We start from the raw sequence: 16442 nt of genomic DNA, 5'->3' as shown, positions 1-16442 counted from the left end.
AGAGTAACTGCCACAAGTCAAGGAATTCAAGTATCTGGGGGTCTTGTTCAGAAGTGAGGATATGATGGTGCATGAAGCTCAACAGAAAAATGAGTGCTGTATCAACTGTAATGTGGACAGACTGTCATGGCCGAGTCAAAGCTATTAACTTACCAGTCTACCTACTTTCCAACCCTAAATGATTGGTAATGACCAAAAGAATAAGATTGTGGATACAAGCAACCTAAATGGGTTTTGTTCACAGGTGTCTGGTCTGAACCTGAAAGACAGGGTGTGGAACTCTGAGTGGAATAACTGCTCCCTCACATCAAGAGGAGCCAGTTGAGATGGTTCGGAGATGTGATCAGGATGCCTCCTGGAAGGAGACTCCAGGGCAGACACAGAATATGCTGACAGGAATATGCTGACAGTACTATCTGGAGCACATTTCTTCCAGAAATTTGTGTGGGCTTCCCTGCTGAGCCTACTGCCACTGTGACTGGGACCAGGAAAATGGATAGTGAATGATCTGGGCCGGCTAAAGGCACAGGCCATATACATGTGTGGTCGCCTAGGGCACCACCGTGTGCTGGGCACTGGTCACCCTCAAAGGAAGAAATACATAAAAATTGTCCTGTGGGTGCACTTCTTCATTTTCTGCTTTTAGTAAAGAAAGAAAGAAAGTCCAAATCGTAATCTCATGCCAGGTCACCAAAATTGCTACAGCCAGCACTGGGAATGATCAATGATCAGCTAAGCCATGGACACTACACTGTAAACCAACTGTGTCCTACCACTGGAAAACCTCCTCCACTAGGAATATTATCAGGAATATAATGATCACGAATGTTTAATGAAACTAGTCTACTTATTCACTGGGAATGACACACCATTCAGCTTTTTTAAATACTACTGGGATACTATGCAGACTTTTACTGCAGCTACAGTAGATTCAATGGTGGATTACCAGCCAAGCAAAGCAGTCAACTACCGAAGACCCCCCGACCCTGATGCACTCCTAAAACCCTCAGATTAGCTCTGTGGCAAAAAGTGTGTAATCTGAGTAACTGCAACATTTTGGGAACACCAGAAAATTGGCTACCCTATCAACTGACATTACCATGTGAGTCCTGATTTATGACCTCATCCTGAGATCTTGACGGCCTCTTTTGAAGTGGGGACCCTAAAGTCTAGTTTTAGACCTTCTTTAGTTCAGATTATTTTGTGATGCCCAATGTTAAATTTCTGCTCAATCAAATTGCCGCACACCAGTTATAGGAACTCCATGGCAGTCTGGGCTCAGCTGCTCATTTTAGGCTAACCCTGCCATGAGTGGACTAGCCTAATGAAAAGTTTGTGTCCTGCCTTATGCTATCTGATTATAAATGATTATCATGTCAGAACCAGAATCATGAGAACACAGTTTGGATTATGTTATGCCAATAAAACCAAATAATGATTCTGTGTCACGATAACAAGGCGCATTTTTAGAAATAGATCACAACAAATATTCTGTGATCACAAGGAAACAAATGGAAAAAATATTACTCCAAAGGCCTTCCATATCTTCACTTCATTCCTGGCAGCAAATAATAGGGCATCACCTTATATCAGTGGTGACTTTCTTTGGTTACAAACAATAGGGTAAAAAGTTGTTGTTTCTGTTTTCTAAAAAAATTAAAGATTTGACTCATCATTGATCTTTCTTCAGAAAATAGACCCAGTCACCCTCACAAATAAAAAGCTTTACCTAATGTTTACTCTATTTAGCATCTGTGTTTAGCATGCTAAACACAGATGGTAATAAAAAAAAGTCCTCAACCTGAAATGTTGACCCAAGGATCATCAAAGTTATAACAATTAATCCTCGGGAACATGAATGTGTGTACTTTATTTTGGGCTAAATTGTGGGCCAATCCATGTCACAGATGTGCTATTTCATTGGATGAGTAGAAACTTTAATCTACTGGTGGCACCATGTGGAGTTAAGGGATTACCAAAGTCATTCATCCTCCAGGGGCCATGAACATGTGTACTGAATATCACAATAAACCATTAAATAATCAAGATATTTCGGTCCTGACATAAGTGGTGGTGTCATGGGCCATGCACCCTCGTGCTGCTGTGTATCTACACTGACTGTTCCATCACTCAAAGTAGTAGTTATGCTTCAAGCCAGACCATAAACTCTAACTCAACATGCCAACCAGCACTGCCATCCATTGAGCCATGGAGTTAGCGTGACTAACAAACTGAGCCAGAGTTTTAATTGTCATCAGTTTTGGGGGTACTTTCATAGCTGAGCAAACCAGTAACATAGTATAAATTATTATTGCTATGGTTTCTTAACACTTAGTGGACTGAATTGGGATTGGGATCCTGCGGGTCCCACCGGACCCAATGCAAAACTTGCGGGGGCAGGTGGTTTAAACTTTCCTGCAGGTGGTCAAAAAAAAAACTGCAGGAATTTTGCAGGATGAAAATTATAGAAATTAGTTTTTTAACGTGTGAGCCAATGATCACACTGCCTTGAAATAACCACTGGTTTATTAAGAATAAACACCATGTGAACAGATCGGACATTTAGAAAGTCCTCTTACATAACTGCGGACTAGACTGAACCTGAGGACAGTTGTTGGCATTGCCAGGTGTACATATACAAGGTACAGTGGCTCATAATGACCAAATAGGTTAATTATTTAGCCAAATGATGAACAAAAATCAAATCAAAGTGTTTTGTTTAAATGCAGACGAGAACACAAGTTATTACGTACATGTATGCATTAGAGGACTGCATTTGGATTGGGATCCTGCAGGTCCCGCAGGACTCAAAGCAAATCTCACAGAAGTGGGCGGTTTAAACTTTGCAGCAGGCGGGAGCGAGAGTGGGCAGTAATGCTCAGATATCCAGTGGGAGTGGGCAGGAGCGGAACTAGTCCCGCGCAGGGCTCTACGCACAAGTGAGAAATCCCTCCCCAAATGAGGAAATATGTTTTGGAAGAATTAGAGCTCCACATACGTGTAGAATCTACGACAAGGAGCACTGAAGCTTTTCTGAAGGGCCATTGTGGATCAACACCTTACTAAATAAACTGCTAACAGGAACTATGTTTGAGATGTCCTGATTTTAAAAGACAGGTGCCAGTCGTGCAGAAATCAGTGATGTCCTTGGCCATCGTTTATCCACTGTATTCTGTTCATGTCTAGAAAATAAACTAGAGATTAGTTTGCTCTGACATGACTGAACCTTCTCTGAAAACTGGTCTTGTATGGTCGCAGGGAACACTATTTTTTAAGGATTTTGTCAGCTAATATTAGTGATAGTTAAAACATACAACAATATATTTCTGTTAATTCTAACACAGTTATTTTCACTCTACTCACTCTTCCTATGTGAGCTGAAGCCCGCAGTAAACTGCACAGTAGTCTGTTGAACATTTTCAAGCATTAGCATTTTGTTTGGCATTATGCTAGCATCTGCAATAGTAAGCCTAGGTTTCCCCCCTAGATCTTCAGAAGTTATTCATTTCTATTAAAATTTTATTGCATCATTTAAGTGAAAATAGTAAATTAGTAACATATAGATACAGTTAAAGATTTGAAACAAATAAAAAAGACAAAAGCTAAGACGTAAATTTGACCATAAAGAAGGATAACTTGTCAGCCAAATGGTGACTGAGCATGTTCATTTCACTAACAGGCTTTGTTTGTTGTTTCTGCAGAGATTGGTTGTTGATGTTTCTATGGTAACACCAGTTAACAGATGCACCAATCAACATTAGAGTGATGGGATCTGTAAATTACCCTTATTTGATCCTGAACTATTCCTTTCAGTCTACTTGTCTGTATAGTTTCAATAAAGTGCCTTCAGAGTTGTGCAGATTTAGTAACCCAACTCAGCTTGCGTACATATTTAGAAGGTCCATATTTACAGAAAGAACAGAGATGAAAGGTTTGAGATGCCCTAAGGGTTCTGAAATCTTTTCTTCAAAGTATAGCATTTGCATGTTGACTGTGTGTAGGTTTTAGGTTAGTGCTACCGGTGTGAGAAAGCTCGCCCAAGTTCATCATTCTTATTCTACCTTTCCATGTCATGTGACATACAGAGGGTGGACATAGCCAATCAAAAACACCTGTAATGATTGTGATAAAACTGGAATTCAAGCTAAGCTAATAAGGTGATGATAGAATTCCATGGTTTTGAGGCTATAGTTTGCAGTGTTGCTGCATTGGACTGCATTATGGCCCACCCATTTCTAAACCATCTGGGTCTCCATTTTCAAAAATTAATTTGGGAACTTTATGTTTGGTTATGTTTTGCACGGGTCCATTATGGATATGGTCCAAACTCTTTGACCTCTACTAAAAGGTGTTCACTTTATTTACTTCTCCCTCTTTGTGTTTATTGGGGCCCCTAAATATTAATATGATTAATATTATCACACCTCAACACTATGGCTTTACAAATGGTACTTAAAATAACTGTAAAGTTGTATCAACATATCTCTGACACCAAGTGAATATTAGAAATTTGCAGATGTACTTTTTGTCACAGACCCATTGTAGCTGATTACAGGATGTGCTCATGATGATTTGTCCACACTCTGTATTTGTTTGTGAATTGTTAAATCAAACTTACTGCATTCTTAGAAACTTAGTTGTTCTGCTTTGTAGCGACTACATTTTGTTTGCTTGGTTTCTGTCTCCTCAGTGCAGAGGGTTGTGTTTTTCTGTTAAGTGTATTGAGTTGTGTCCATTCCTCGCTCTGTAGACCTTTATCTTCATTCCTTTCTGGTTCCTTCATCTTCTACTCCTTTCCATCCACCTTCCGTAACTAGATGATGTCTGACTCCACCACGCATTGCTCGGTGTACTGCTTCACCAGCTCCACACTCAAGGTGTTGTGGCAGAATTCGGCCATGGGCTTCCAGAGTGGTGGATCCAGGAACATCTGGCACATCACATGACCCTTCAGAGTGGCAGTGTGGCGCTGCAGGTGGCACAAGAACTGCTGCCGAGCCAGGTCCAGGTCTTTACCGAACATGTCAATGTTCAGGTAATACCTGGTTAAACACAAGTGGACCATTTGACAAAGTGAAAAGGATTTCTTAAAACAAATGAAAATGAATAACTCTTAAATGTTATAAGCATCTTAAAGTAACTATGTGCATGATCTAACACATTTACTACCCTGGTGTAATCAAACAATTCTACTGTAGACAGCAGTGCACACGACTACAGTAAATAAAGGAAGGACAGTTACCAGTCATCTCCAATGGGCACCCTGAAAGGAAAGGTACAGAGGCTGGCCACGGTGGGACTGGACAGATCATCCACCATCCAGTCAATGTCCTTCTTCAGTAGGATGGCCATGTTGCTGGGCAAAGGCTTGAATGGCTGCCAGTCTTGAATGATGGTGGCGTTAGGAAGGACCCCCCGCATCAGGTCAGTGGTCAGATACAGCCGGTGGATAGCTGTATGGTCGAGACGCACCGGAAGAGAGTTGGAGGAAGAAGTGGACAAGGAGGATTGGACGCCTCCACCCAGACCAAGCTCAGACAGACGGAGTTTGAGGTCCTCAGCTCTGAAGCGCACTAGCAGAATACCCTGTAGAGAAGAAAGCTACTGTCTGAGCTGACAAAGAACTGCAACTCCACTGACTGTATGCAGACTCATTGCATTTTACATGAAGCAATAACAACAGCCATTAACCACAATCACAGATCAAAACAAAGACAGAACCCTGCGTTTGTTACTGGTACCTGCTTGGTTATGATGCGATACTTCTGGAAATCCTTGGGTCCAAGCTGATCATCACGGGTTAAGCGGGTTACTTTGACTTCTGGGTACTTGGATTTCATCAGCTCAGAGCAAAAGCGCAGCAGAACTCCTGCCACACCCTTTCCCCTTTCCTGAGGGGCAACACGGAGACCTTCCACCAGCATGGTCTCCCCATCGTCAATCACACACACTGACTCCAGAGCAATCTGACAAGCAAACAAATTACAAATGATAACACTGACGTGGTTGTGCACCATTGCTGTAGCTGGGGCAGCGCAGCATGACTGACAAAATCCTACTCCTCTCAGCTGTTTTAGTAATTTGGGAAACAGGGACATATTAATGGGAAAATTGAGCTGCCAGGTCTGAGTTGCAGGCAGACTAAGCAACACGCCAGCAGAACCATACAATCTGCAAAAAGTAGATGATGTGGCTCTGCTGCTGTCTTCAGGCAGTGACCTCCAGTGCACACTGGGGCAATTTGCAACCTAGAATGAAATAGTGTTGAAGAGAGTCAGCACCTCCTTTTCTGAGGCCATGGTACAACATCGGAAGCCACAAACGTGCTGCTCTATACTGTGGCTATGCCTGCTGGAACTCCTGCGATACTAGTGGCACTCCTGTCACAACTAGCTGTTTGTTCCTTTCTATTTAGTTCCATGGGCAAATTTTTAACCTCTGGGGTGGAAATAATAACATAAAAATAACGGAAAGCAAAAAAATATTACAGATTTACGGCTGCTGACTGACAACAAACCATGCGCAGGAATATGGCCCCGCCCTATTTGAAAGCGAGTCAGGGGAGGTGTCTCTGAACTGCTAAACGAGTGGCCAGGCTGCCACTGTGATGCCGCTACCTACATGCCACTAAGAGGGTCTTGGTGCGTCCCGTAAATCAATGTTGCTAAAAAAAAAGGCTAGTTTTCAAAGGAGATAGAATGACTAAATAATATCAAACAAACTCAACTAAAGTTGCTCAGTGAAAAAATCTCAAACATAATATGCAAACACTTAGGGACATTCGTGGCAATATCTCTAATATCATCTTGAGACAAATGTACCAATGTATGGAGATTTGTATAATGTATGCATTGTGAATAAGTGCAATTAAATATGTACACAGAGGCCATTAATTTGCAAATAAAAAAAATCTAAAATTTCAGAGTGTACTGTATGCTTAGGTTGCCTTATTACCACCAGCGATAGTGTAGCTAGTATTGTTTTCACCTTTCGAGTCTGTCTGTGAGTGAGTGTGTGTGTGTGCCACCATCACAAAATGTGGTCCTGGAGACACTGACTGTAGCAGGAAGCAATTTTCAGTACTTTGGCAGGTGTTTAAAGGTCTGTCTGTCTGTCTGTGGGCAGATTTTGACGGTCTGAGTGCAGTTCGATCGTCTCGACTTGGCTAGCCTACTTCACATGGTGCTTGTTATTTTAGTGAAAATATAGGTTGAGAAAATATGCAGGAAGACTGACGCTAGGGAAACATTTTAATTTAGTTGTCAATGCAGACAACAACAAAGCAGTTGGTTATGTAAAATGTAATGCAGTGACATGTGGACAGAGGCTGCAGGATACAGGCTAAACAATGGTGTGACAAGGCAACACAAACTCTTTGCTTCAGCTTACATCAACTGTATCGTGTTTGGGACGGGTTAGGACAGAAATATGAATCTTAAAATATTTTCATACTATTCATCTAACTTACCACTTTTCCCTGCTTGCGAGCCAATATGACAGTGCGGTTGGCCTCCTGCAGCCAGCTGGTGTATCTAATGGGAAGGTAGTCAAGGCCTCCATAGATGTCCTTGCTCATAGCCATGATCTCATCGAAGTCCTCCTCAGTGGCCACAGTGAACTGAAGGCCTGCCTGGGACAGGGCCTCTGGAAGCTGGGGCATAGTCAGGCTGGTATCAATCTTCATCTTGAAACAACTGATAAGATACAAAGTGGAGTAGAGATTATTGTAGATTGTATTTATGGAATGTCTTGGAGCAGAATGTCATACTCAACCAGGAAAAAGTGACACACGATTAGTCCTACTGCAGAGCATAGGAGGTAAAACATTTTCTAAAACCAGGATTGAGGAGAACTCAAGAGCTGTCCTAACATAAGAGTTCCTGTCATGTGGAAAATGTTGGGTGATGCAGAAATACAGACACAAGGATGTGATACAATGGAAAGAATAATCAAATTAGTGGCTCTAGTCACAGCAGAAGATACATTCCACGTGCATCAATATCACAGGATTGTAACTGGATGTATAATCCAAGCCATTTGTGTTCAGAGGGCTTGAATGAAACATATTGTCAGCAGTCCCTGAAAGCAGAGAAACAGCAGTGGTAACAGTTTTTATTTCAGGGAAAGCATTTCCCCATTTAGCGTATGGGGGCTTCTTAAAGAGCAACTTCACCCTGGCTAACAACCCTTCTTGTGCTGCCATCAAGCAGTTGCAGGCTCTTTTCATACCTTTTAAAAGACAGTGCTTCACAATGCAACAGTGTGCAAACGTGATACCAGCAGGAGACAGCAGCTACCTTATAAAAACCTTCACAACTCAGTTCTGCATCTATCAACCTGGAGCAACTATGGAGCAGCATGGTGAGTACAGTGCTATAATGGACTCTATAGACTTAAAGGGTATTAAAGGCCATTCACTGCACCCATGTCATGCCAACACCACAACTTTGGCAGTGACAACACACTCGCCTACACTACCAGCTGGGCTTAGAGGCTGAACTCGGACAGAAGGAGAAGAACACTAAGTAGGTCCAAACCTTAGGAGTGGATGAGAGTTTGGTAAGAATATCTACCTGAGAGCAGTTTCACCTTTGGGTGATAATGTGTGACTATTTCTGCAACATAAATTTAGGAAATTGGACTTATTTCACAAATTACACAATACAGGCTAAGGGCATCTGATACAGAAGCTTATGAAGTCATAAAGCATTACCAGCTACATGTACACATTCCAAGGTTTTGATTAAAAGATTTGTAATAGCCAACATTTACTTGGAACTGAAAAAAGATATAGGATTCATGGGAATGAAATCGGCACAGAAATGAATAACCAGCAGGGCAAGAAGAGAAAAACTCAGCTGACAAAACATCACCATAAACTTAACTACTGTCTACCACTCTACATCAGCAGAAACACCACCATGGTTCAGAAATACTGACAGAAGGGGAACCCAACACAGATGATTGCCAGGAGATATTATATAAGTTTAGAGAGATATGTAGGGGAAGGTGGGCAAATGGCCCAGAGAGAGAGAGAAAAAAAACAAGAAAAAACAAAAATAAACCACAGATAAGACAGGTTGCAGAGAATGGGAGACAGAAACAGAAAGACAGAAAGATGGGACAAAACAGATAAATGACAAGACACAAGAAGTGAAAAAATGCCATCTGTCTTGATACCTGTCTTTCCTATAAATACTGTAAATCAGTACACTACTTCCCTCTGACACCCACTCCACATTACAAACACTGGCATTTATCCACAACTTCACTGAAGGTTTCAGGGAATTAAAAATGGGCAAGATAAAATGGAAAAAGCTGAAACCAAAATTGTTTCATCAAACAATTATGCCTTAAAAGCCCACTGTGTCACCGATAATACTGTAACTTGGGCCTGATAAGATGCATTAGGATACATATGATACTCTATGTGAGTAAGTGCTCGGATAGGGCGAGGTTCATTAGAGTAGATACACAAGAATTCTACCAGTGAAGCAGTGAACACTTGAAGAAGCGTTGCGAGAGCTTTGGGTGCGAACAGAACTAATATTGAATACTGAATAATATTATACAGAAGGAGCAACATCAGCCCTCAGATAAAGCAGGTGCCAGGTGTTAGGGCTCTGCACGTACGACAACAAAAACAAGATGCTCACTCTCATCAAGATTTTTGAATTTAATTAAGTTGGGACAAAATGCATTAACACATGATGTGTACAGTGTGTTCAAATAAAATATAACAAGCTTGAGCATAAAGAAAACATGCAACATAACATAAGAAGCCACACAAAAGAGAAGTGATACATTATGATAAGATACAACAACATGAAAAACAAGATAAGTATATGATAACATAAAATAACATGTAGTTAGGGCTGGGGTTGAAATTTCAATAGTTTGTAATATTTTCATTTTGACCAAATTTTTGGTCAAGTACTGAAAGATGTCCTGATTGTCTAAATATTTTAAATAAAAAAGCTTACTTTTGTTAATATGATTTCATATTTTCTGTCAGCAAAACTGTTCTGATGAATGTTTTGCTGACGTAAAATACGGAATCATGCATATCTTAACAATCTGTTTGCATTAAGACCTCATGTAATATCCTTCCAAGTCGAATGGATTTGAAATGGATTGCCTGTGCAGAGCAGCTGTGACTGCTAACTCTGGGGATGATGTCTGCTGCTTCTTCTCACCTACCAATTATGATTTTCCCACATGGGAGATTCATGTATGCCTCAACATGAAACAAAACTCGGGACTAAAAGCACTCAGTCACTGAGGACTGTAAGACAGAGCCTGCCACTCTGGGTTCTGCCTGCATTGACAACAAAAAAAGCTTTCAAGGCTAAATGCATAGAGTCCTGAAAGTCCAGCACTCTAAAAGGTCAATAAGACAAGATCTTGTCTGAATCTCAATATCAATGCCATCATACACATGGTACTCGCCATAGACAAAGCCATGGTCACACCCTCATTACATTTTTCACACTACTCCCAACACAGATAAAGTACACTAATAGAAAAAATGCAGATTTTGCTCTGTGTCTCTCTGTCATACCGGCTGTGAATACAATGCCCCACTGATTACAGACCCACTCAGTGGGAAGAAATTGCTCTCTTAGAGACAATAAAGTCTGTCTATCTATCTATCCAGCATCCAGAAAAGTGAATAACAACACTTATTGTCCCAGCACACCGTCAAGTATGGCATACCCTGTACTCAGGCAGCACACTATTCCCACTGCTTTGCTGCATGAGCTTCAACATTGCCAGTTGGTTATTTTGAGAGGCAATTATGAGTACAGGTTCAAGAATTTAATTAAAATTAACCTCTTCTTCTGCATGCTGCATCTTCCAAATTGTGGATGGGTGGTTACGAGGCAGAGGATTACTGGGACTGAATGGGTTTGAACATATGGCTACACACAGACAGGGTAGCTTTATACTTGAAGGATTCCTCAATCACAAGGACGTTGGGAAGGAAGACAGAGGGAAAAGAGCGACTGTGCTGAAGTGCCACATCAACAGAAAGAACTAGAGCCAAGCCATCAACATGTAAGACACACCAGCCATCACATATCCATCTATATAGCAAGGTGGCCAAAGTGGGACAGCTGCAAACATCAAGACCTGCAAGGTCCTAACAAAGCAAGAAAGAAAGATTCCATCTGAAGTCCATCACCCACTGTCCAACTCCAGGAAAGAGGAGGGCAGGGTCTAAGTGACTATCAAGACCAGTGGCAATGAGAATATGCATATGGTGCCTTCCAAAGATGAACCGGTATCCCAGAGTACAGCAGAAAACAGCTAGAAAGAGCAAGGGAAAGATGGATTTACAGAAGTGGGGCAGATACTGGAAAATCCTGTCAGGGGCAGGAAAAGGCTGGACTCAAGGATAGTAGCAAGTCACTGAAAATGAAAGCACAAGCCAGGAACAGGGTCCAGCAGGACCCAAGGTGCAGACTGGATAGATGACTTTGCATACGGTGGCATGACAGAGTTCAAGAAATGATGTCAGGGAATATACAGCATCCTCCCCAAAATAGCTAACGCAAGAAAGAGTGTTTGAGAATGCTAGAACAGGAAGAAGTGACATCAACATCAATAAGAAAGAAGATGAGAGGTTGGAGAAATGCCAGGTGCCAGGGGGTCAAAGAAAGACTACAGAAAACATGCAGAGTGAAGGGAGCACTCAGGAGACACCAGAAACCACGTGGTCCAGTCTTAGAGCACAACTCTTCCACAAACAAGGCGCATAGCTTAAAAACGTATGCCGACCACAAAAAAGTGACGAAATGTTTTGAAAATTATATTTATTTCAAGGTCTTACATCCTTAACATTTTAACAGGCTGTGCTGGTGAAATAACAATACTGCTTCTGCAGTAAACAAGTCTAAGAGCCTGTCCACACCTCAGTCGCATTTTCCACTCATCTGTCTCACACAACTCTAACACAATGCTCAAACCTTAAATCAATACAGCAGTCTACACCTGCCACACAACTGGCTCCATGTGACCTGCACTTCTACTGTATTCCACGGTTGTACCGATGGAATTTTAGCGGTGTATTCAACTGTCAGCACTATACAAACACTTCTGAGTGTACTGTCATTCTGTATTGTACTTTACTGAGTAAATGAAGCCGAAGAGCATGCCATTACTGAGCAAATGTGGATAACACGCTGCACATCTGTTCCATCAGACTTGCTTGAGAACAACTTAAAATTCTAGTTGAAACGTGTCTGGTGTACACAGGGTCAGGTGAACCAGGAACCCTCTCGGATACACTCTTTAAAGGGATACTGGAGAATACAGAAAGGCTCAGTGCTTCTCCTCTTCCTATTACTTATTGATTATTTATCTGGACTCAGATGTTCCTGGATAAAAAATAGTGTCTATAAAAAACTAAGACACCACTATAGGGGTGCTATGTAAGTTGCTGCATCCATGTCCATTAACTGAAATATGGCAACACTGAAAAGCCAAAACCCTACAGAATATAAAGATCCATCTCTGTATAGCAAATAGATGAACATTGTAATTTGTAAAATACAATGGGAACATGTGAACATGGTTAACACAGTCTCAAGGCCATCATTCTGTGTTCATTCTTCACTGTTGTGCATGTATTTTGTTATTTTAGGCCTTTTTCATTTACTGTTAGTTTGGGATTGTGCTGTGTTTGTTCATGCACTGTCTTTTGACGCCATTAAGAGAGGGGACTGGAGGTCGTCTAGGGAAGTTGGTTGGTTTGTAGAGGCTAACACAGAAATGTTAGACATGTTGCAATAATCTATCAATGGGCCATGTGAGCTGTAAGGGCATTTGTAGTGAAAACACTGTCTGGTCACAGCAGACACACACACACACACATACACACTGTGGACACTGGTATTTTTCCATCATGCTTTGATGCTTTGAAATGAGGTGTCAGGCGTGGCTGGGTAGCCTGGTCCTGCCAATGAGAGCGATGCTGTTTTGTTTTTGTGTTTCTGTCTCCCACTCTCTCTCTCACACACTCATTGATTCATTCTTCTCCTGTTCACTCTCTCATGCTCTTGCTTCCTTCCTCTCCTGGGCTGGCAGTGTACTCCAAACAAAATGGAATTTGGCACATTTGCAAAGACTGTTAAACTGCCATCAAATGTGCCACTGTGGGCAAATGCCAGTATGCTCACTGCAGATTGGGGTCTGGTCATTTAATGATGACCATACCAGATGGGGGAGCTTTAGGCTTTAAGCTTTAAGCTTGTGGTTACACTTTACTCCACACACTGTGTTTTGACAGAGGTTTGTTGCATACCCATATCTTTGGCTGGAGGGCTGTATGAGACAACCGCAGTAATTTAAAGCTCCCGTACAACTACACACTTGACACAAAATACTACCAACAATGATAACAAAGGACAACTAAGCATCTAAAATGATCTATTATAAAATCTTGATTCAAAAAATTTGGGACACTGTGTAAAACATCAACAAAACCTAATGTGATAATGTGCTAATACTTTTTAACATCATTCTAATCAATTGAAAACTGTACAAAGACAATATTTAATTTAAATGTGATTTTATTTGAGTATATTTGATGTTTTACCTTTTACCTTTGTAAAGACCTTCTTATTCTGAATCTGATGGAGCAACATATTTCAAACAAGTTGGGACAGGAGAAACTAAAGACTGGAAAAGATGTGGAACGCTCCAAAAACACCTGTTTGGATGATTCCACAGAAACAGGCTGATTGGTAACAGGTGATAGTATCATGATTGAAAGGCTCAGTGGTTCACAGCGAGGATGGAGCGAGGTTCACCACTTTGTGAACACATGATTGTATAAAGGAGGTTACTACGTGGACTCAGGAACACTTAAAACTGTTGTCAGTAAAGACAGTTTGTTTGTAAATGACTGAATTCTGGTTTTATCTTCATGTCTTACTGAGTGGCCCAACATTTGTGGAATCAGGGTTGTAGGAATACAGCTCAGCACGCAAAGAGAGGTGGATTGGTGTTATAGCAACTTCAAATCAAAGTGAAATGTGGCACACATTCCTCATGAACATGCCACTCTGTTAACACAACAAATGTGATTTATTTGGAGTATGCTGCCAGCTCTCCTCTTTGTCTTCCCACACCTCCACACAGAATAGATAGGACCATCATACTGAAAAGAACAGGTCTCTTGAGCACCTGAATAATACAAAACCAAGGGAACACACCATGTCTTCAGTAGATTATCCTGTTGGTCAAGTGATGAGAACATGGACACCAAAATCATTCATGTCTCCTGGGTAGATCCTTGGCTCCAGTGCTTCATGCCAGTAGGCTCCATGCTGACGCAAACACATAAGCATACCACTCTGTTGTGCGATAGCAGGATCCATGTCATTTTTCCCACGCAGCCAAGCCTATACATGAAACAAACCATTGACACACAGGCACCAGAAAATGATTAGTTGGTGAATCTGTCAATCATCACTGTCTATCTGTGCTCGTTGCCATGAAAATGAGACAACTGTGCGATACACTTCGACATCGTCAACTACATTGGTTCATTCTGTGTAGGTTTAGTAATGCTTTAAAAATGCATTGCACAGAACTGCAGCAAATCTACCCGTTTCTATGCATCATGCCTCAAAATTCAAGTGATATTCTGCAGTGACTGAAAGTAGGCTTTTGACATTTGCACATTTCATTTAGGTGTATTTAATTTAATCACATAAAATCACAACCACTACTGACAGGTCTTAACATTTCATCTTTTAAACTGTATTTTGCTCTGATTAAGAACTAAGGCAATACCCACAGCTAACTATTACAGTGTCAAACCCAAGAAGCATTGTTGCAGCAGAGACACACTAGTTGGAAGACAAAACTCTCTCAAAACCCTCAACAGACAGCTTAAAAACTAGAATCTTAGTAGCAGTAAGCATACATTTATAAACATGATATTTTTGTAGTTTTGATTATGTTTTATGTATAGCTCCCAAATAACATAACTACATAACTCTTAAATTTATTTTTTCTAATTAAGACAACCACAAAAGCTAAATAGGATAAGTAATGTGGATTAGGCAGGCAATCTCATGAAACCCATGACTTCTGACATCTGTGTTCAGTAAGGTTACCAGCAGACTTACCATCACAAACTTTGTATCTAATACAGTTGTACAGCAACGTTCTAAAATGTATCATATAAGTATGGCCTCAAAGCCATGGCTGTGACAGGACGTGAGCTGCATGTAGCTTACTGACCTGTAGCACTCTATCTTCTAACATGACCTTGTGGAATGATGTACAGAGAAATCTATCCATTAAAGCAATATGGATTACTCCACTGTGAGGAATTCTAAAGACAGAGGTCATGGTTAATGGCAGCCTTCCTACAGGTGACGCCCACCGTAAATAGATTTCTACAAAAGGAAATCTTCTTTCATTTAATCTTGAATAGCATGACACTCAGTGAACTGTATAAATTGATCTTACAACCAAATTTTTAAGCACTTTCTAAAAAAAAAAAAAAGTGTAGATATAACAACATGCATTAAAAAGACTGGGGTTCATTTAAAGAAAATGACCTTAATGTATCAAAGGAGGGTGGTTGACTGTTATCACAGCTGTTGAATCCACTAGTGTGTGTCTGGCTGTGTGAATCGTTATGGTTGTCACATAGGGCCAATTGTAAAAAAAATTGTTGAATCTTGACAATATGTATGTTGTTGACTGAAGGGAGGACAGACGGTTTGAAAGAGGAGTGAAGGAGGATACTCGCATAAAAATAGAGAAACCCTCAACAGAGGAGGTCTACGACAACACTTCTCCCTCACCTACGACACTGTCCTTTCATCCCAGGAAATCTAACAACTTTTCACAGTTCGCCTTTTAATGTTTCAATGACTGCGATAACAGCCTCACAGAGGTTAAAAACTCCCCACCAGCCAGCTAGAAAGTCTGGTTGCCCTTGACTCAACCCTCCATGAATAACCATGACCTGAATGACTGAGAATCGTCAGCGATGGCCTTAATGTACCATCTGAAAATCAATACCTTCCATGTTGAGAAAGGCATGCCACCCAGTACTGGCTCTCATTCTGTATCAGGCTGTTTAATAGGTCATAGCGTGGAACTTACTTAATGAATTAAAAACTGATTTAAAAATCCCTTTATCTATTTTTTCAATATGCTACCTCTTTAAGTCAAATGCCATTTAAAAACCACTGCGAGTTTTAACCTAAACTAATCTGCATTGCACAAACATAAATGACAACAACAGCTTTAAAGCCTGTTTCCAACATCCACCAATGATTTCCATGGTTTTCAGAAAGACACGATGCCTTCACCATTGCTGCTACATTTGGCTTTGACACAAGCCTTGACTGACAAGAAATGTGAAGAATCATTTAAAGGAAAACGGTGCAGCCCTGCACATCCATCAGAACGTG

The 16442-nt window shown here is 41.0% G+C and overlaps 1 protein-coding gene across 1 annotated transcript; it reads right to left on the bottom strand.

Annotated features, from left to right (window-relative positions):
* Nucleotides 1-4813: 4813 nt before the first annotated feature.
* Nucleotides 4814-14278, bottom strand: nat16 (N-acetyltransferase 16). Its single transcript, XM_041964926.1, has 5 exons — nucleotides 14220-14278; nucleotides 7469-7694; nucleotides 5742-5966; nucleotides 5243-5586; nucleotides 4814-5042 (listed from the first exon to the last, which is right to left on the bottom strand). The coding sequence occupies exons 1-5, from the start codon at nucleotides 14276-14278 to the stop codon at nucleotides 4814-4816; spliced, it is 1083 nt and encodes a 360-aa protein (XP_041820860.1).
* Between the last annotated feature and the right edge of the window lie 2164 nt (nucleotides 14279-16442).

This window comes from Chelmon rostratus, chromosome 23 (assembly GCF_017976325.1).
Source record: "Chelmon rostratus isolate fCheRos1 chromosome 23, fCheRos1.pri, whole genome shotgun sequence".
Taxonomy (NCBI): Eukaryota; Metazoa; Chordata; class Actinopteri; order Chaetodontiformes; family Chaetodontidae; genus Chelmon; species Chelmon rostratus.
The sequence above is the reverse complement of the archived record's forward strand: the minus strand, read 5'-3'. Positions and strand labels throughout refer to the sequence as shown.